General features: G+C 36.2%; 1 protein-coding gene across 3 annotated transcripts in view; it reads left to right on the forward strand.

Moving 5' to 3' along the window:
• LOC127841823 (uncharacterized) overlaps nt 1–22,469 on the forward strand; it is a 35,964-nt gene that overhangs the window by 5,347 nt on the left and 8,148 nt on the right. For 2 of the 3 annotated variants that reach the window (XM_052370934.1, XM_052370935.1), the window contains exons 2-4: nt 7,321–9,136; nt 11,009–11,086; nt 12,067–12,158. In XM_052370934.1, coding sequence (XP_052226894.1) covers nt 7,387–9,136; nt 11,009–11,086; nt 12,067–12,158 — 1,920 coding nt within the window. In that variant the 5' untranslated portion in view covers nt 7,321–7,386. The remainder of the gene's footprint in view (nt 1–7,320; nt 9,137–11,008; nt 11,087–12,066; nt 12,159–22,469) is intronic. The other variant, XM_052370936.1, reaches the window with a different exon arrangement.

Here is a 22,469-nt window from a genome sequence, read left to right on the forward strand (position 1 = left end):
ATACATTATCACAATATGCGAGCACATTTAACATAATAAATTAAAATAAATAACATTCTCCTCTTAGGGCTACCACAGGTAAAAATGGGAGGAAGGGTATGAACCATGATATATACAGTTTCAGTTCGTGAGGGGTGATACAGAGGATAAAATTAATAATAATTGTTTTTAACTGTATTGGTGGTACCGGATTTATAAAATGACGCCATTAAGGAATCCTTCATCCTATATTTTCCTGGAATAGCCCTTTACACATATTTACACCTATGAACAAAGGAACATATTGCTCAGCACTACACAGTTTATATATTCTCCCCGCAGTACATGACACAAAGCCTCCTCAAGGCCAATCTCATGTTCTCTTCCACTGTTGATATGGGCAGGGCAAACTTTTTGGAGATGACATCTGAAATGTATATGAACAATCAATGCAGGATTTTACTGTACATTACATTATTCAAAAAACATGTAGAAGTTTATTCCACCCAAATCAAGTCTGATCTGAATAACTTGATTTTGGTGGAATAAACTTTTACATCAATATCATCAGTTCAGATATCCCATTTTAACATCATCAACATTAGAAGGATTTCAAAAGAGGTTTTTGAAACAAGAAGGCAAATTACTGTTGCTTTAATTTTTTATAAATGAGAGCTTGATCGTTAACTTTATACTGAGGTTATTTTTGTCTGCCTATGTGTTAAATTCTCAAAACTTTTTTATACGCAAACACAATTTTTAGTAACTCTTAAATTTGAGCAGTAGTATTAAATTAACGCAAGACAGATTATGTGCTGGAGTCAAATTTGAATTAATTGCATTATGTTTGTTTCAAAATGAATATGGAGGCAGTAGAACACCTATATATTTAAATCCCCTTTTTCCCTAAAAAAAGAAACATACCAACCATGGCGTAGTGTTCAGCAATCAGGAGACCCTCTCGAATCTCCCCCTTAGGGTAGGTTGAACAACACTTCATAGAGCAGTCACCAGCTGATCAGGTCTGAAAACTATACTGTCATGGCTTTTGCGAGGTGCGTCTTGTGCATGATCTCATTTGAGATCAGGTCCTGAAAGATATTTTATAATGTAAGTGATAAATATTGCTGTTATGGTATATCTTGTTACTATAAAAATTATTAATTTAAATCAAAACAAGTTTGTTTGCTTGTTGTTTTTGTTTGTTTATTTTTGCAATTTAAATCCTGTGATCACATGTGACTTAACGCTTGTCATAAATAATTAAAAGAAATTACGTGTGGTAGAAAATACTGTTTGAAAATGTACCAAGATATGTGATCTCATTTGGCTGTGTGGACTGGTCGGAAGTGTGACGCCTTTCAAATGCTAAAACCTGTTTAGTTTTACCTCTCAACAAATCCAACTTATCTTGATCAACTTGATCAGGAGTGGGAAAACCGAGCCCTGTCCTTGATTCAAGGACAGGGCTCGGTTTTCCCACTCCTGATCTCACAAGTTGGCCTGCTCGTGCAGGGTAAAATCTGGTGTCAAAATCCATACATCAGTTAGTCCCCCTTCTGCTGTCTTTTGGCAGGAATATTATATCCAAGGAATCTTCCAATCAATGTAAATTTCACCTTGGGAGTTTATCCTTCAAATTTAAAATATAAAAGATTTCATTGAATATGTGGGAAAGAAATCTGTTCATTAATGACCAGAAATCTGTTCATTAATGACCAGAAATAGGTATAAATAACATTTAAGATGACAATAATCATAAAATACAGCCATAATTATTCCAATGGTGTTGTTTTTCCTTATAATTGCATTACATTTATGCTTATCCATTTACATTTCCCAGTGACAATACATAAATTTGATAATGATAATAATTAATTCAATATAAAACTAAATAAAAAAGTGATGTAAAAATGAAAATACAAACCTAAAACAACTGTTCTTCAGTATTCCAATTAACAGGCAGTTGATGAATTATGAGACCATATCACTTTAACCATCCACTTTGAATCTCCTTTGCAACAAACTTATTGTTGATTTACACATTGTAGTAAATACACATTGTTTTCACCACACAATACTTCATGCTGAAAGTTATTCATGACATTTTAAACTAGAATTATAAGTCTTAATGTTACTCAATTATAACTTAAAGCTCAAAGTCAGTTGATGAAAACCCCCTTTGTATTCAAAACATAACTTCCTGTCTCCAGCCAATCAAAGTCGCTTGTTTTCAAATAGATGGTGGCTCAGCCAATCAAAAGTCTATCAACACCCCTTTGTTAGGCCTATAGATGGAGCACTGATACAGTGATAAGGATTAATGTTTATGATTTAATGGGGGGGGGGGGGGAAGGGCTAATCTCTTATGTGTGTCAGCCAATTACTAAATCTGAGAAATATCTACTGATTTCAACACCAACATATATGTATTTATTGAATAATACACAGCACCCTTAGCATATTATATTCAATTGTGAATATTTCAATATAACATGCTGAATGGTGTTAGCAAATAATAATATTATAAATATTATTTATTTGTATTGCCTTTTAAATTGTATCTTAAAGGTCAATGTGGTAGACATTAATTGTATTGGGGTTAAATATCAGTATAAGACAGTTTAAATAGTTATTGTTTTTATGTTGAGGAGATATAATTGATGCTGGCAAGCCCACATAAGTTTCCATATATTAATCAGCACTTTCACACTGAAACTAGTTTTATTTATTATAGAAACAGTGTCACCCTCCCCCTCAAAAAAAAATGAATAAAAAAACTCTGTAAGTCTATTGAATTCTCCAAAGAACATGAATTAAATGGAAGTATTCACATTTTTATAGATGTGTGATTGTTCTTATAATATATTTAATATTTATGTATTGATTCAAAGTGAAAGACAAACAATTTCATATTCAGGTATAAAACTAAGTTTGAACATTTTAACATTTTTATAGTATCTGTGAACCTGTGATGTTCTGAAAGAGCAATTTTTATCCAATATTTCCTTAAAATTATGGGGAACCCACAAAAGTACAACAGGTGCAATGGCAAACAAGCTGTAAAAAAGCCCCTTTACAATTCACCTTGATAATATATGGCTATAAACATGAAACAAAGACCTAGTTGAAGAATTATTGTTTTATTGTTGAGTTATGTTAATAAACAAAAGACCAACTTATTGAAAAGTGTGTTAAAGTGAGTCTTTTAGCCTTGTTGCGGCTTTCAAATTATTTATAAAAAGACCAACTTAAACTCGCTTAAACCCACTTCTGTTTATAAAAAGACCCACTTCTGTTGTAAAAGACTCGCTTATGAAACAAAAAGACACACTTAAACACACATAAACCAACTCATAAATAAAAAGACTCACTTTTGACACATAAAAAACCAACTTCTTACAGCAAAAAAACTCGCTTTAACACACATCTACTTTAAAAAACCAACTTTAAACTCAGTTAAGCACAGTTTAGCTCACATAAAACTCGCTTTTATTAGCAAAAACCAACTTCCGCTCAGAAAAACTTAGAAAAAACACAGTTTTATGTTGGTTTAAGTGTGTTTTGGTATGAAAGTGGGTTAACTTTTTGCAAGGGTCTGTATGATCTGTATCACTATTATTTATGTGCCATATACAAATAAAAGTGGCTATTTATTTGAGTAGTTGCAAATTCTTAATTGTCACTTTAAAAAAATAACAATGCTAAATTATTTCAGAAAAGTACAATAACATCACTTTACTATATAACACCCTCCCCTTACAACAGACGAACGCAAACTGTGTTTTCCACCGTTTATTCTTCACATTTAAACCAGATGGTTTATATGGATGTAATGTTATCGATTAATATATACACAGCGAGTGAAATCGAGAGATATTGAAAATTTGAATAGTGGTTGGATTTAAATTGCTTGGGCGTGCAAAATTCAAAGTGTCATCACATAAGTCTTACGGAACATTATCGAGAAATGAATTATCACCACAGGTATGTAAATATTATTGCAATCCGTTGATATTAATTGTCTAATATCAGGGCTTGAATGTTGCGCACAACATACTTGCGCAACAATATAGGCAAAAAAAGGAAAACTTCCCACCATTGGTTTGGTCTTTCCCCCGTTGTTCACTACAAATATTACTAATATAAGAAGTAGCTTAATATTTTAGAGCATTAACAAGTTGGACTGAGACTCTAAGCTGTAAAAAAAATAAGAGCAAATCAAACGCGAGAAAATAGACGCCGTCAACGCACTAAAAGGAATAATTTACCAGGTATTTCTTAGTTGATGCAATAATTTTCCAAAAATGAAAATATGACTGAAAATATTTTAAGTCATAATAGCCTATTAATGTTATCTATTTAAAGCTTTTGAATAAGCCTGTTCCGTCATTCGCCGATTGGTCACGAATGACAATATTACATCATGCTTTGCGAGGTAAGTGTAAGCACAACTGATTCGATCAATACGCATACCCCTCTAGGAGAATAATATGGGAGGTATTGAAAGGCATATTCAATACGAATACCCCCTCCCCCTAGGAGACTTTTTAAGGCTCTGGGATTTTCCAGCCTAATAGAAGGCTCAACAAGCAGGGTTTTTAACCAGGTTTTCCAAAGGAAAAAACTGGTTAGTAGATTAGCGAATGCGGGCGGGCTGGCGGGCGGGCGGAACAAGCTTGTCTGGGCCATAACTATGTCGTTCATTGTCAGATTTTAAAATCATTTGGCACATTTGTTCACCATCATTGGACGGTGTGTCGCGCGAAATAATTACGTCGATATCTCCAAGGTCAAGGTCACACTTTGAGATCAAAGGTCAAAAGTGGCCATAAATGAGCTTGTCCTGGCAATAACTATGTCATTCATTGTGAGATTTTAAAATCATTTGGCACATTTGTTCACCATCATGGGACGGTGTGTCGCACGAAAGAATCACGTCAATATTTACAATGTCAAGGTCGCCACAACTTAAAATAGATTTTTTTAAAAAACAAACTTACAAAAGGGGTTAATTTTGTTTGTTCATTTCAAAAGTTCAGTTTGAGTTTTCTCCCTTTATCAGATTTTTTTTCACAATGAAAACCTGGTTTTGTGACAATTTTGTCCCTTGTTATCTGATTTGGGGGAAAGGGCCTGGCCTTTTTTGAGGGGAAAAAAATCGCGCGAAATGCTGGAATTTAGGGGAAAGAATCACGCAAAACGCCGAATTTTGGGCAAAATAAGGAAAGTCTTAAATAATCAATTTAACATATTTTATAGTTTTTAAAACAAATTCAAGGCAACAAATAATTTAATTATGCAATATGTTCTATTTTCTACACTGGATCAGGTTAACTTAAGTATTTAAAGTTTAAAAAAAAAATGGTGGGGGAAAAAAATGAAATCTGGGGGAAAATTTACCTGCTGAGGGGGAAAAAAAATCAGAGGGGAAAGGGCTGTTTTTGGGCGGGTCACAAAGAAGGAAAAAAACCTGACAAGTAAACAATGTTCATGTTTATACGAAGTTTAGATATTATTTATGGCGGGGAATTTTTCCAGTATTGGGGAAAATTTTGGATGGGTAAGAGGCAGATATTCGACTTCTTCAAAGAAAGGTTTGTTGGCCCTGTGTATGTCATGACTATTAAACATGAAACTGGTCCCAGTCATTGTGACAATAGAGATTACAAAAAAAAAACAATACATGACAATTGTTGTGTTTTCGCAGTTATTCCATTGATTATCATTTGATTGGTATGTTTGCTTGCAGTAACAGTTTCCTGTGTACAGAATTAATTTGTCAGCCACCTTTACCACCTGAAACATAAGATAAAAATTATGTCTTTAGTTAATTTGCTATCCAAAGGGAGATGTTTGCTTTTGCTTCTTTTAAAGAAGTTTGCACCATATGTTGACCTAGTAATTTGTGGTATTTCACTTAAAACTCACTGTTGTTTTAAACATTGATTTTGTTTGAAGTGCTGATGCATATGTAAATAAGATTTTATTTATTATTAAATATTCAATCCTGAATCATTGGAAAAAGGACTTCTAAATGACGGTTTGAGAAAATAGGAAATTGTTGGTTGACAATTCTAAATTCTAAATTGAAGGTCATGTTTAGTGATGTATACACTAAAAACTCAATATGAATCTTCGCAACTGGTTGCTTTGTACAAAAAAGTATCAGTCTCAAAACAAAAAAATAAAATAAAGGTAGTTGCCTTTCTCACAAACAAAAAAATAAAATAAAGGTTGAACTTTGCCTTTCTCACATTTTTATTAAACAAGCAATGCTTTGAATTTGTTGATAATTTAAGGAAAGGTTTGTAGCTAGAACATATGTGAATTTAAAACAATTAAAATTATTATTGTAAAAGAATTGATGTTTGTTACAGGTCCATTTTAATTCTACACAAAAAATTCAATCAGCCTTCCGCCTCAATGTTGGCCCATACCTGAGGTTGCCAAAGAATCACTTAACATGATTTTTTTTCCATCATTGAGACGCGCAGAATATCTGCCCTTCCCCAAGATGTATTTTTCCCCTCTTACAGAGATTTTCTACAAAACAATACCTGAAAAAATCTTTTTTTTTTGAAACCTTTAATAATATGAGTTAACCTATTGTGTCTCAGTTAATGTCAGATCCACAATCCTTAAAAAAATACAACACCTTCAAAATTGATGGAAAATAAAAACAAAAATGGATTGATTGATCCAGTATGCTATTGTATTTAAGTTGCTTTAATTGAGCAAGATGCAGTTATTTCACACAGCTAATGGATTGTATTTATTCACCTTGGGGTACTCCAATTTTGGATCAAACTTGAAGCAAATTTTCAGTTTTTTGTTTGGGACCAACAATTTTAGAGAATTAAAAAATTTCTCCTTGTTTGGGAAAGTGCTGTTGTCAAGTGCTTTATAAATAAGTAAAGGTAGCTGCCTCAAATAAAATACTTTCTGTTTAAAATAAAATCCCCTCTAAAGCAGAGTTTTTGCATGGTGCAGGGTATGTTCAGTTATGAGGGTTTTAACTGTATTATCTTATCTCAGAATAGTACCGGTGGTTTCATTTGCTTAGCCAGGTGAAATACAATGTACTTACTGTGCATATTAGGTCAGTAGCTTTTAATACGATGTCAGTAACATTTATTATCATCACAACAGTACCTTGTCTTTCACTGAGCTCACACAGAGTGATACAGGTTATTACATTTATATTAGGCTCTAGTATATTGTGCCCGAGCCCAATTTTAATATACTTACCCAGTCTCACTCTGTACAAGATCATCTCTGTTTGTTTATTTTCTTACAACACAGCTTTAATATTCAATATTTGGTTGATTCTCTTTTCAGGCGATGATTCTTGGGAAGAAATGCTTATACCTGATGCTACTAAATGTTAATATACATTAGTTCAACATGGTGCTGGGAACATTCCCCCGTTTTCAAAATAATACAAGACTTGTGCGGTACTTGGACACACTTTACAAACTGAAGGTTACATACAACCAAGAATCTCTAAAAGAGCATGCAGATTATATCAGTCAACTTACGGCCCATCATGAGATTGAGCAGTGCTTTAGGGCCGTGCTGTATATGAACGAGAGGAATGTGAACTTGAGGCCAATCGAGACTCAGCATTTCTTGATTCAAATAAGAAAGGTGATGTGGAGTTTTCCACAGAAGTATACAAGATATGGATTTGAGCAGAATGGGGTACGTTTAAAAACATACGAGTTCATGTTTGAATTCAATGTCAGCCTAAATGAAGGAAGCATGAGGCGCTCTGTGGATGAAACCAAAAAGGTAGAGGGAGATGTGATGCCTATAAGGGAGGCACAATCGGATGGCATGAAGCACAAATCACTGGAGTTGGTTTCTAAAGACAAGGCTCCAGATGTGCCTTTAGGGAGATTTGGTAGAACTAAAGAAGGAACATTGTTCAGAGTTGTTCCCAGCGAAAAGTCGGTAGAAAGGTTTTCAAAAAATAGTGGTACAGACTTACCAGAGAGACAAAAACATTCAAGAAATGATAGTGGAAAGAAGCAGGATTCTGATGTAGAAAATAATTCATATGTTGCCAAAGGTCCATCTAAAAAATCCATAAATGACCGTGGACAATTGCACTTAGCTGAAAACATGACAAAGGACTGCAGCTTTTTACAGGTCTCTACAACAGAAAGTAAACTAAGTGGGAGACAAGTTTCAGAAAAAGTTACTCAGAAGAGGAAGCAAGGTGATGAAAGTTCAGATCCTGATGATGATGATGATTGTCATTGTAAATCTTTGAGAAGGCCTGAATCAAGTAGGCAAAACTCCAATCCAGAAAGATCAGATCTTGATATTCCTAGTAAAAAAGTGACTAGAGTGGCTAAGAATGAGTCCAAAGAGACTGATAACAGTTTTGATTCTGATGTTTTGAAGAATGGAGCTCAGCACCAAAGAAAGAAATCAGGGAAGGAAAGAAAACAAATGTATCAAACTGTTTCAGAAGTTGAAAGTCATGCAAGAAATGTGCATCAAAGTTGTTACGTTTCTATTGAAAAGTGTCAAGATGCAACTGGTAAAAAGAAGAAAGAAAACCAAAAACATCAAAGAGAGGCTAGAACAAGAGAGTTAGCTGTTGACAGCTCTGCTGAGTCTGAAAGTGATGCTCAACTAGAACAATTTGAAGACCAGAATAGAAGACATTCAAAGCGATTAAATAAGTCAGGAGGTGTTCACTCAAAACATGAACAAGTAAAGACTGGACTACTTGGAACAGGCAAAGAAAAAGTGTGTGACGTGTTAAATGATGGGCAGAATGAAAGTAGACAGATACATCATACATTTTCTTCACATGTATACAAAGACAATGTGGCCAGTAATGTGTCTACGGATGATAGTGGAAACGAGTCTTCAAGACAAAGGTCGTTCAGACTTGAGACGAAAGCAAAGGAATCGGATTCTCGAAACACCATGAAAATTCAATCCGGCTTTACTGGAGATGCTGATAGCCAAGGGAGTCCAGAGAGAGGTCGTGTGAGGAGAAGCAGGCGTTTAGAGGTTCAAAACACAAATAACAAGGTTGATTTCAGTCCCAGTAGGCTCAGAACCAAGAACATATCACATGGCGCTGGTACATGGATCCCAACATTTGGTTTCTTGACACCTGGCAATGAAAATGAAGGTAGGTAAATTTGTTCCTGTTGTTAAAACGTTTTGATTCCAGTCCTTTTCTGTATGGTAAGGTGATACAACTTAAGTTTGAACTTACTGACATGTTTATAAAGTTTTGGTTTACTCTGTTAGCTGACACAATTATGTATAGTTAAAAGTTGATTGTGTTAGGTATAGTTACTTTTTTGTTGCTGTGTGTCTAGTTCCCAAAATGTTGCTCACCTAAAGGACTAGTGATTGCCAATCCTTACCAATCCATGGACAATTTGTACTCGCCCTTACAAAAATGTGTAAGTATTTATCACTTGTTTTGTCCAATTAGTGGAAAAAAAGTGCCTCACCCATTGGGAAAATTAGTGCAAAAAAATCCTGAAATCGCGAAAATTTGCATCGTGAAATATTTTGATTGGGAAGTAAGGGCCTTTTAAATTGCTTGCTAAGAACTTGAACAAAGCAATCTAAATATTCATTTACATGCCTTTTTATGCCCTCTGATCGAATGATCGGGGGTATATTGTGTTTGGACTGTCTGTCATTCATTCATTCATTGTGTGTGTCCCTAAACTTTAACCAAAACTTTAACCTTCGTTTAAGTTTGGCCATAACTTTTTACACCCCCGAAGGAGGGCATATAGTGATCGGACTGTCCGTCCGTCTTTCCGTCACACTTTGCGTTTAGGTTTCGAAAAATGCTCATAACCTCTATGTCCCTTGAGATAAAACCTTCATAATTGGTATGCATGTGTATATGGACAAGGCCTTTCCATATGCACAACAATTTTTACCCCTGTGACCTTGATCTTGAACTTCGGGTCCGCGTTTAGGTTTCTAAATCTGTGTTTAGGTTTCAAAAAATGCTCATTACTTCTATGTCCCTTGAGATATAACCTTCATATGTTGTATGCATGTGTATATAGACAAGGCCTTTCCATACGCACAACAAATATTACCCGTGTGACCTTGACCTTGAACTTAGGGTCCGCTTTTAGGTTTCGAAATCTGCGTTAAGGTTTTGAAAAATGCTCATAACTTCTATGTCCCTTGAGATATAGCCTTCATATTTGCTATGCATGTGTATATGGACAAGGCCTTTCCATACGCACACAAATGTTTACCCCTTGACCTTGAACTTAGGGTCCGTGTTTAGGTTTTGAAATCTGTGTTTAGGTTTCGAAAAATTCTCATAACTTCTATGTCCCTTGAGATATAACCTTCATATTTGGTATGCATGTGTATATGGACAAGGCCTTTCCATATGCGCAACTTTTTTTACCCCTGTAACCTTGATCTTGAATTTAGGGTCTGCGTTTAGGTTTCGAAATCTGCGTTTAGGTATCGTAAAATGCTCATAACTTCTATCAAAGCGTTTATAGGGGGCATATGTCATCCTATGATGACAGCTCTTGTTAAATATTGAAGATAGCAACTTGTGATTTGGCATGCATGTGTATCTCATAAAGCTGCACATTTTGAATGGTGAAAGGTCAAGGTCATCCTTCAAGGTCAAAAGTCATAAAATACAATCCAAGGGAAGTAATAAGCTTCAAAAGGGAGATAATTTGTAAACCTGTCAAATGATATATTGAAATTTTATTTCAAAGCTGCGCAATAGGGACCTGTAAATAAACTCTGAAACACACACACAGGGGCAATGTGTTTCTGACAAACACATCTCTTGTTGCTGATGTGTTCAGTTTTAGTGCTCATTTTATTTGTTCACCTGCAGAAAGTGTTCTTTTGGAACAAAATTTGCGCAACATTCCTTGAAATTTTTGGACTGCTTTTTGGATATATTTTTTTTTTATTTTGAAAGTGTCTCTTACAGAGAAATGTATAAATAAGAAAAAATGCTGTGACAGTGATCAATCTGTATCAATTTAAGGTCGTTCCTCTAGTCCAGAAATAAGAAGAAGGAAAGTGAAGTTGTATGCTGCCAGTCGTAGTCCCCCATTGAGTACTGGTATGGAATGATCAATCTTTTAAGCTTGATTGTGCTTTCGTTGTCCCCTAACGGTGAAACCGGAGGGGACTTATAGTTTGCGCTCTGTGCGTCAGTCAGTCAGTCAGTCTGTCTGTCCGTCACATTTTTCTGGATACTGTGATAATTTAAAAGTTCTTAATATTTGATCATGAAACTTGAAACATGGATAGATGGCAATATGGATATTATGCAGGTCATTTCATTTAGTCCTATGTCAAGAATTCTGGTTGCTATGGCAACAAATATATTTATTTTTTAAATCTGACAATGGTGGAGTTTCACCGGTAGTGGACCATTATTGCTTGGCAATCTCTTGTTACATGTCATTCACAAATACTAGTTGAATTATATTCCAAAAATATGTCCTAAATTATAATTGATTCCAAAATTGACATTGTACCATCTATTGTGATCATGTACGTTTTTACAATAAGGAGTCGAAGCTTGATGTTCTGAATGTTTTTTTAACCTGAATTTTTTGTAAATGTTGAAATGAATTTTTTTTTGTACAATAATAATGATGAACAGAGCCCAAAAGACTACATGTATGTACATGTATGATACAAAATTCATAGACATGTCATTATACGATAAAGGCCAACAACCAAATAAGCATGAAACTGACAATCTAATTATTCAATGTTAATATGCTTCCAGTTCAAGTTAAGGCCCACAACTGCAAACCTTCTTAAGCTTTGTAATATTTATAATTGTCAAGGTCAAAGGTCAAATATATGGCTAAAAAGCAGCGCAGTAGGGGGCATTGTGTTTTTGACAAACACATGTCTTGTTTTTCCCTGCGAAAAAAGGCCAGGCCCTTTCCCCAAAACCAGATAAAAAAACATTGTACTAAGTTGAAAGTATATAGTTGTGGGCTACAGCTTCCTAGTACTTATTTGATCTACATGTAGTTTCAAACCTATTTATTTTTGCTTCACAAGTGTTTTCATTCCGTCTAGAACCTGAGATGTCAAGTCCCCAGGTTTTGACAGTGAAGCCTGTGAAAAGAGCAGCTGCAGGAGAATCACATAGACCTCACACAAGGCAAATGGTAAAGTCTGCAGTGTTTGTTTTTTCACCATCACCAGTTCCCTATGAATTGGGAAAATTTGCAGCGTTGTGACTCAAATTTGGAAGTTAGTGTTGCTGCCGTTTTGCTGAAAAATGCTTCAAATGGCGAATAGAAGTGTTTTCAGTATTATTTTTACTTAGGTTGAACTTGTATGGCTAGATGGGAGATGAACAAAATGTTAAAATCGAAAATAACTTCTTCAATTGCAAATTTTTAGGTCCCATTAGGGAAAAATATATACTTTTTATACGCCCATTTTTAAAAACGGGACGTATTATAGTTTCACCCTTGGCAGGTGGGCGGGCGGCGTCCACAGCAGTGTCCGCTCTCTAATTCAAATAGTTTTCATCTGATCTTCACCAAACTTGGTCAGAAGTTGTGTCTAGACAATATCTAGCAGCGATTTTCCTTGTCCAATTGGGAAAAGTACCCGTACCGGTCCGATTGGGAAAAATTGAGTCGTGAAAACCTCAAAATTGGGAAAAATCGAGTCGTGAAATCCTGAAATTGGGAAAATCGCGTCGTGAAGTTTGGGTCTTATTGAATACATCATACAGTTCATACTTAATTGAACATACCCATTTAAATAATCATTTGCAGGCATGCCTTAATGACCATTAAGTTATAAAGTTTATATAAATAACAAAATATTATAAAGAACACACCAAATCAATTACTAGTTGTTTTAATCTCTTTTAAAGCAATGTCTCTCTCTTTCATTTTTGTGAAATTTCAACAATCTTTGATGTTTAATCATCACTCAGTTGCTTGCATCCCTCCCTGCACAGCATCATTATTGCTGTCAATGTGTCCTGTGATTGATGGTTCCGATTGGTTTTTTGGCATAATATTTGCTATTATGACTCATTTCAAACTACGATAAGGTTACAAACCGACGTAAAACAGTACGCTGGCTGCCTGGCAAAAGAACCGGAAACAGTAACAACTCTATTGATTGAATGCGCTGAATAATAAAACCCGAAATTAATCGAGCGCGTGGTTACACACAACTATACGATTTTCTTTGTTCGCTCGCCGAAAGTTGGTTTTTTTACGAAACTTTCTATCGTTTTGAGAAAAAATTCGGACGCTGATTGGGATTTTTCCAGATGCCGATTGGGAATTTGGGAATTTTCGCTCGATTGGGAAAGTACCGTTTTGGGAATTTGGGAATTTTCGTTCGATTGGGAAAGTACCGTTTACCGGTACTTTATAAAGAAGGAGGAAAATCGCTGTCTAGGTCAAGTTCCAATATGGGTCATGCTAGGTCAAAAGCTAGGTCACGGGGTCACTTAGTGCATTTCAATGATTAAGCATGGTGTACGCTCTCTAATTGAAGTAGTTTTCACCCGATCTTCACCAAATTTGGTCAGGAGTTGTGTGTAGGTGATATGTAGATCAAGTTCAAATATGGGTCATGCCGGGTCAAAAACTAGGTCACGAGGACAATAAGTGCATTTCAAGCATTTAGCATGGTGTCCGCTCTCTAATTGAAGTAGTTTTCATCCGATCTTCACCTAATTTGATCAGAAGTTGTGTCTAGGTGATATGTAGGTCAAGTACGAATATGGGTCATGCTGGGTCAAAAACGAGGTCACGAGGTTACTTAGTGCATTTCAAGCATTTAGCATGGTGTCCGCTTTCTAATAGAAGTAGTTTTCATCCGATCTTCTACTTATTTGGTCAGAAGTTGTGTCTAGATGATATGAAGGTCAAGTTCTAATATGGGTCATGTAGGGTCAAAAACATGGTTATGAGGTCACTTAGTCCCTTTCAAGCATTTAGCATGGTGTCCGCTCTCTAATTAAAAGTAGTTTTCATCCGATCTTCACCTTAGTTGGCAGAAGTTGTTTCTAGATGATATGTAGGTCAAGTTCGAATTTTGGTCATGCAGGGTCAAAAACATGGTCATGAGGTCACTTTGTCCATTTCAAGCATTTAGCATGGTGTCCGCTCTCAAATTGAAGTAATTTTCATCTGATCTTGACCTAATTTGGTCAGAAGTTGTGTCTAGGTGATATGTAGGTCAAGTTCAAATATGGGTCATGCAGGGTCAAAAACGAGGTCATGAGATCACTTAGTGCATTTCAAGCATTTAGCATTGTGTCCGCCCTCTAATTGAAGTAGTTTTCATCCAATCTTCACCTAATTTGGTCAGAAGTTGTGTCTAGGTGATATGTAGGTCAAGTTCAAATATGGGTCATGCAGGGTCAAAAACAAGGTCATGAGATCACTTAGTGCATTTCAAGCATTTAGCATGGTGTCCGCCCTCTTATTGAAGTAGTTTTCATCCGATCTTCACCTAATTTGGTCAGAAGTTGTCAGGGGTTGAAGAATACCTACACTCGACCACTTGCATATGGGAGTGAAGTTGACGGTCGGGCGAGTAAAATTTGTTAAATACTCGACCGACCGGGCGAGTGCTGTTTTTCAAGTTGAGAAATATAAATTCAGTTCCAGAACTCCTTCCACATCGTAATAAATTGCGAACACTTTTTCGAACGAACAAAAAATACGTTAATAACACAAAGAAACTGCACTTTCGTTTTGACAATGAAAAATGAGGTCACGGGCACTGTAAAAATATTTCTCGAAATCGGCTGCGCTCTTTTCGTCGGTGTCAGTGCTCTTAGCTAATCGATTAAAAGTGAATTAAACTGTTAAATATATTGGTCATTCCGTGAATATTAATGTAAATATCAATAAAACAATAATACATCACTGGTTAATTATAACACTTCTTATAGTTAATTAAAAATAAACAGAAAAAAATAATTATTAATAAACAGAATAATTCCGAATTTTGTGATCAGAAGTCTAAGGCAAAATTTACCATATTGTAACTATTTGTCAATCAAGTGTGTCTCTCAGTAAAAGTTCGTCTGAAATATTAAAATGGAAAAGGGTTCTATTTTAAAATATCTGCAAGGTGGTGGCGACAGGGAACAGAAAGAATTAGAAAGGTTGTCAAAACGAGAAGCGGAAAGAATTGAGAAAAGGAAAGAGGTGCAGAAAACGTAAGGAAAGCAAATATAATCCATCAGATAATGTAGTTTGCATTTAGTGTCCCTATGTTACGTAGGTTTAAAAGGTTCTGGTTGATCATAACTATTAATATAGATATCTATTTTTTTAAAGCAGGGCGAGTAGATTAAAGTGAAGGGCGAGTGGATTGTCAGGCCTACTCGCTCTGCAGGGCGAGTGGCTCTGGAAAAATTCTTCAATTCCTAGTTGTGTCTAGATGATATATAGGTCAAGTTCAAATATTGGTCATGCTGGGTCAAAAACGAGGTCACGATGTCACTAAGTGCATTTCAAGCATTTTGCATGGTGTCGGCTCGGTTTTCATCTGATCACCCAATTTAGTCAGATGTTACGTCTAAATGATATCTTGTTCAAGTTAAAATATGGGTCATGCCGGGTCATGAATACCGGGTAACTGGGTCTCGAGGTCATTTAGTGCATTTCAAGCATTGAGCATGGTGTCCAAAACCTTCGAAGGGACGTATCTTGTGACAGTTTGGCAATCTTGTTTCCATTGGAAATGGGGCACAATACTGGACCCAATTTTAAACAAAAAAAACACTGTTCTGTAGCATTTATAGTGTTAGCATTTAAATGTGAATTTAAGGAGTAGTTTTCTTCAAGTTTTTGTCACTGGACTTCCTGAAATGGCGCATCAAAACTTTGAAATGAAAGCTCAATACTTGAACCATCCTTTATGTCATTAAACAGATCGCGAATATTTAGATTGTATCATTTCTTCTATATCTGGTTTGTTAAGTTTGTTCTTAAGGGGCAGAAATAGGTCTGGTCACAAAGTCAAAAGAAGGGCATGGCGCAGCTTCCTTGAAATATCACACTTTATTTTATGCTTTCTGATGGTTTATAGAAAAATATCAGTGAATTAAAACTGATACATGTATTTCACTGTCTCAAACAGTGAAAAATAACAGTGAACATTATAGACAAATTTCATTGTTTTACCAGAACTATTTTAAGATATCTTTGGTTTCCCAATTGTGACCCCCAATTTAACCAAGGGCGAAACTATTTTAAGATATCTTTGGTTTCCCAATTGTGAACCCCAATTTAACCAAGGGCGACTGTTCGAATACAAAGACATCCAATGTTTATAAAAAAATTCGGATAAGCTTCCCTTGAACATATGTGTAATAACATTTTAGGGCGTCCAATGGGAAGTGTATTGTCCAGAATGGCAAAAATGCAAAAATAATCATTTGTAAGTATAAAATAAAAAGAAAATTTGTTGGATTTGGTAGAATATTGATTTTTATTCACTCGTGATAATTAAAAAAAAATCAACCATGGTCCATATCATTTTGAGCTCACCTGAGCACAAATTTGCTCATGGTGAGCTTTTTTGTGATCGCTCTTTGTCCGTCGTGCGTCGTCAACATTTGCCTTGTTAACTCTCTAGAGGCCTCATTTATTGCCAATCTTCATGAAATTTGGTCAGAAGATTGGTCTCAATGATATCTTGGATGAGTTCGAAAATGGATACGTTTGCTTGAAAAACATGGCTGCCAAGCGGCGGGGCATTTTTCCTTATATGGCTATATATGGCTATAGTAAAATCTTGTTAACACTATAGAGGCCACATTTATTGTCTGATCTTCATGAAACTTGGTCAGAAGATTCATCTCAATAATATCTTGGACGATTTCGAAAATGATGCCGGTTGGTTGAAAAACATGGCCGCCAGGGGCGGGGCATTTTTCCTTATATGGCTTTAGTAAAACCTTGTGAACACTCTAGAGGCCACATTTATTTTCCGATCTTCATGAAACCTGGTCAAAAGATTTGTCCAAATGATATCTTGGATGAGTTAAGTAATGGTAACCTTTGCTTGAAAAACATGGCCGCCAAGGGGCGGGGCATTTTTCCTGATATGGCCATCTTTGGCTATGGTAAAATCTTGTTAATACTCTAGAGATCACATTTATTGTCCAATCTTCATAAAACTTGGTCAGAAGATTCATCCCAATAATATCTTGGATGAGTTTGAAAATGATGCCCGTTGGTTGAAAAACATGGCCGCCAGGGGACAGGGCATTTTTCCTTATATGGCTTTGTAAAACGTTGTTAACACTCTAAAGGCCACATTTATTTTCCGATCTTCATGAAACTTGGTCAAAAGATTGGTCCCAATGATATCTTGGATGAGTTTGAAAATGGTAACCCTTGCTTGAACAACATGGGTGCCAAGGGATGGGGCATTTTTAGCTCACCTGATTGCTCAGGTGAGCTTTTGTGACTGGTCTTTGTCCGTCGTATGTCCGTCCGTCTGTCCGTTAACATTTGCTCGTAAACACTCTATAGGCCACATTTCTTGTCCCATCTTCATGAAACTTGGTCAGAAGCTTTGTTCCAATGCAATCTCGGCCGAGTTCGAAACTGGGTTGTGCCGGGTCAAAAACTAGGTCACTAGGTTGAAAAAAAAGAAAAACCTTGTAAAGACTGTAGAAGTCACATTTCATGCCCAATCTTCATGTAACTTTGTCAAAATGTTTGTCTTAATGATATCTTGTTGAGTTCAAAAGTGTTTCCAATCCGTTGAAAAACATGGGGCAGTTTTCCTTATTTGGCTATAGAGAAACCTTGTAAACACTCTAGAAGTCACAATTTTTGCCCAATCATCATAAAAGTTGGTCAAAACATTGGTTCAATTGATGTCTCAGACGAGTTCGAAAATGGTCAAGATCGGTGAAAAAACATGGCCCCCAGTGGGTGGGGCATTTTTCTCTATATGTATATAGTGGCAGTTTTCCCTATTTGGCTATAGAGAAACCTTGTAAACACTCTAGACGTCACAATTTTTGCCCAATCATCATGAAAGTTGGTCAAAACATTGGTTTTATTGATATCTCGGACGAGTTCGAAAATGGTCCAGATCGGTGACAAAACATGGCCGCCAGTGGGTGGGGCATTTTTCTCTATATGTATAGTGAAAACATGTGAACACAGTAGAAGTCACATTTTTGGCCCAATTTTCATGAAGTTTGCTCAGAACTTTTGTTTCCTAGATATGTGAGTTAAGTTTGAAAATGGTTCCCGTCCGTTGAAAAACATGGTTGCCAGGGGGAGGTGGCTGTTTTCTTTATATTTATATAGTAAAAGGGCTTGTAAACTATCGTGAATTAAGGTCATGTAACATGCGAGACAACGTTTCTAAATATTGCATTTAAGGTTACAGTAGTTACTCCCCTTTGATTGTTAATGTTTTGATAATAATACCGTGTAGTTGTGTCATTTATGTGTTAATTGTTATTCGAGGTTAGATGCTTTTATGCCCCCTTTCGAAGGGGGCAAAAAGTGATCGAACTGTCCGCCTGTCTGTCCGTATGTCCGTCTTTCCGTCACACTTTGCTTTTAGGTTTCGAAAAATGCTCATAACTTACATGTCCCTTGAGATATAACCTTCATATTTGGTATGAATGTGTATATGGACAAGGCCTTTCCATGTGCACAAAATTTGGTACCATTGTGACCTTGACCTTGAACTTAGGGTCCGCATTTAAGTTTTTTAATTTGCGTTAAGGTTTCGAAAAATGCTCATAACTTCTATGCCCCTTGAGATATGACTTTCATATTTGGTATGCATGTGTAGATTCATCTCAATAATATCTTGGACGATTTCGAAAATGATGCCGGTTGGTTGAAAAACATGGCCGCCAGGGGCGGGGCATTTTTCCTTATATGGCTTTAGTAAAACCTTGTGAACACTCTAGAGGCCACATTTATTTTCCGATCTTCATGAAACCTGGTCAAAAGATTTGTCCAAATGATATCTTGGATGAGTTAAGTAATGGTAACCTTTGCTTGAAAAACATGGCCGCCAAGGGGCGGGGCATTTTTCCTGATATGGCCATCTTTGGCTATGGTAAAATCTTGTTAATACTCTAGAGATCACATTTATTGTCCAATCTTCATAAAACTTGGTCAGAAGATTCATCCCAATAATATCTTGGATGAGTTTGAAAATGATGCCCGTTGGTTGAAAAACATGGCCGCCAGGGGACAGGGCATTTTTCCTTATATGGCTTTGTAAAACGTTGTTAACACTCTAAAGGCCACATTTATTTTCCGATCTTCATGAAACTTGGTCAAAAGATTGGTCCCAATGATATCTTGGATGAGTTTGAAAATGGTAACCCTTGCTTGAACAACATGGGTGCCAAGGGATGGGGCATTTTTAGCTCACCTGATTGCTCAGGTGAGCTTTTGTGACTGGTCTTTGTCCGTCGTATGTCCGTCCGTCTGTCCGTTAACATTTGCTCGTAAACACTCTATAGGCCACATTTCTTGTCCCATCTTCATGAAACTTGGTCAGAAGCTTTGTTCCAATGCAATCTCGGCCGAGTTCGAAACTGGGTTGTGCCGGGTCAAAAACTAGGTCACTAGGTTGAAAAAAAAGAAAAACCTTGTAAAGACTGTAGAAGTCACATTTCATGCCCAATCTTCATGTAACTTTGTCAAAATGTTTGTCTTAATGATATCTTGTTGAGTTCAAAAGTGGTTCCAATCCGTTGAAAAACATGGGGCAGTTTTCCTTATTTGGCTATAGAGAAACCTTGTAAACACTCTAGAAGTCACAATTTTTGCCCAATCATCATAAAAGTTGGTCAAAACATTGGTTCAATTGATGTCTCAGACGAGTTCGAAAATGGTCAAGATCGGTGAAAAAACATGGCCCCCAGTGGGTGGGGCATTTTTCTCTATATGTATATAGTGGCAGTTTTCCCTATTTGGCTATAGAGAAACCTTGTAAACACTCTAGACGTCACAATTTTTGCCCAATCATCATGAAAGTTGGTCAAAACATTGGTTTTATTGATATCTCGGACGAGTTCGAAAATGGTCCAGATCGGTGACAAAACATGGCCGCCAGTGGGTGGGGCATTTTTCTCTATATGTATAGTGAAAACATGTGAACACAGTAGAAGTCACATTTTTGGCCCAATTTTCATGAAGTTTGCTCAGAACTTTTGTTTCCTAGATATGTGAGTTAAGTTTGAAAATGGTTCCCGTCCGTTGAAAAACATGGTTGCCAGGGGGAGGTGGCAGTTTTCCTTATATTTATATAGTAAAAGGGCTTGTAAACCATCGTGAATTAAGGTCATGTAACATGCGAGACAACGTTTCTAAATATTGCATTTAAGGTTACAGTAGTTACTCCCCTTTGATTGTTAATGTTTTGATAATAATACCGTGTAGTTGTGTCATTTATGTGTTAATTGTTATTCGAGGTTAGATGCTTTTATGCCCCCTTTCGAAGGGGGCAAAAAGTGATCGAACTGTCCGCCTGTCTGTCCGTCTGTCCGTCTTTCCGTCACACTTTGCTTTTAGGTTTCGAAAAATGCTCATAACTTACATGTCCCTTGAGATATAACCTTCATATTTGGTATGAATGTGTATATGGACAAGGCCTTTCCATGTGCACAAAATTTGGTACCATTGTGACCTTGACCTTGAACTTAGGGTCCGCATTTAAGTTTTTTAATTTGCGTTAAGGTTTCGAAAAATGCTCATAACTTCTATGCCCCTTGAGATATGACTTTCATATTTGGTATGCATGTGTATATGGACAAGGCCTTTCCATACGCTAAAAATTATTTACCCCTGTGACCTTGACCTTGAACTTAGGGTCCCCGTTAAGGATTCGAAATTTGCGTTTAGGTTTTGAAAATGCTATAACTTCTATCAAAGCGTTTATAGGGGGCATATGTCATCCTATAGTTACAGCTCTTGTTCCTTATATGTCTATATATGGCTTTAGTAAAACCTTGTTAACACTCTAGAGGCCACATTTATTGTCCAATCTTCATGAAATTTGGTCAGAAGAATGGTCTCAATGATATCTTGGATGAGTTTGAAAATAATTATGTTTGCTTGAAAAACATGGCTTACAAGGGGCGGGGCATTTTTCCTTATATGGCTTTAGTAAAATCTTGTTAATACTCTAGAGGCCACATTTACTGTCCGACTTCATGAAACTTGGTCAGAAGATTCATCCCGATAATATCTTAGAAGAGTAAAAAAAGATGCTGGTTGGTTGAAAAACATGGCTGTCAGGGGGTGGGGCATTTTCCTTATATGGCTATAGTAAAACCTTGTTAACACTCTAGAGGCCACATTTATTTTCCGATCTTCATGGAACTTGGTCAAAAGATTTGTCCCAATAATATCTTGTTATCTTAGGTGAGTGACTTTGGGCCTTTTAGGCCCTCTTGTCTATGATAACTCGTGAATTAAAATCGATATTCCACCAAATGTAACAAATATCCTCTCTTTATCTTTCACTGAAACCTTGCATTTATAATGTTTGAGAATTTTATCATTGCAGGGCAAGAACAATTGACTGTAAACCTGTCAAATTTATTTCAGCACTGATTTCATAGCTTTTGAAAACCAAGGGTCAAATTACCCAGTGCTTGAAATTTTCACAGGTCAAATAACATGTTCAGGGGTCAAAATACTGAAGTCTAGATATTTTGTTTCTGGATATTTGTTGATTGCTTTACACATTTTTTTGTTTTTATAACTAAGCGTCACTGTATACTGCTTAAATAAAGACATCATTTTGTGTAATATAAAATACAAAAATGTATTTAGTTTCAAAATAACGTTTGAATCAAAAGGATGATAATTTAGAGGAGTCAAAAGTGATTATATTTGCAGGAACAAAAAAAGCAAGATTTTATTTGAATTTGGTCGCTGTGGCATAGTAGATATGGTGTGGGCCCAGCATCCTAGAGGTCACAGGTTCTATCCCCACTGTGGGAGCATTTTTATGCCCCCAGTAGGGTGGAATATAGCAGTTGAACTGTCCTTGAGTCCGTCTGTCAGTTCATCAGTCTGTCAGTCTGTGCGTCCGTCCAAAAACGTTATCATTGGCCATAACTTTTGCAATATTGAAGATAGCAACTTGATATTTGGCATACATGTGTATCTTATGAAGCTGCACATTTTGAGTGGTGAAAGGTCAAGGTCACCCTTCAAGGTCAAAAGTCATAAAATACAATCCAATGTAAGTAATAAGCTTTAAAAGGGAGATAATTTCTAAACCTGCCAAATGATATATTGAAATTTTATTTCAAAGCGGTGCAATAGGGGGCATTGTGTTTCTGACCAACACATCTCTTGTTGTTATCTCCATCAAAGACACAAAGTGCTCATTCTGCCCAGAAGACAGACTTGCAAGTGTTTCAAAAAGCTTTCGTCTTTAGATGCAATCAAGCTTAAATGAATAGGTTTAAAATTATCGCA

This window comes from Dreissena polymorpha, chromosome 8 (genome assembly GCF_020536995.1).
Source record: "Dreissena polymorpha isolate Duluth1 chromosome 8, UMN_Dpol_1.0, whole genome shotgun sequence".
Classification (NCBI taxonomy): Eukaryota; Metazoa; Mollusca; class Bivalvia; order Myida; family Dreissenidae; genus Dreissena; species Dreissena polymorpha.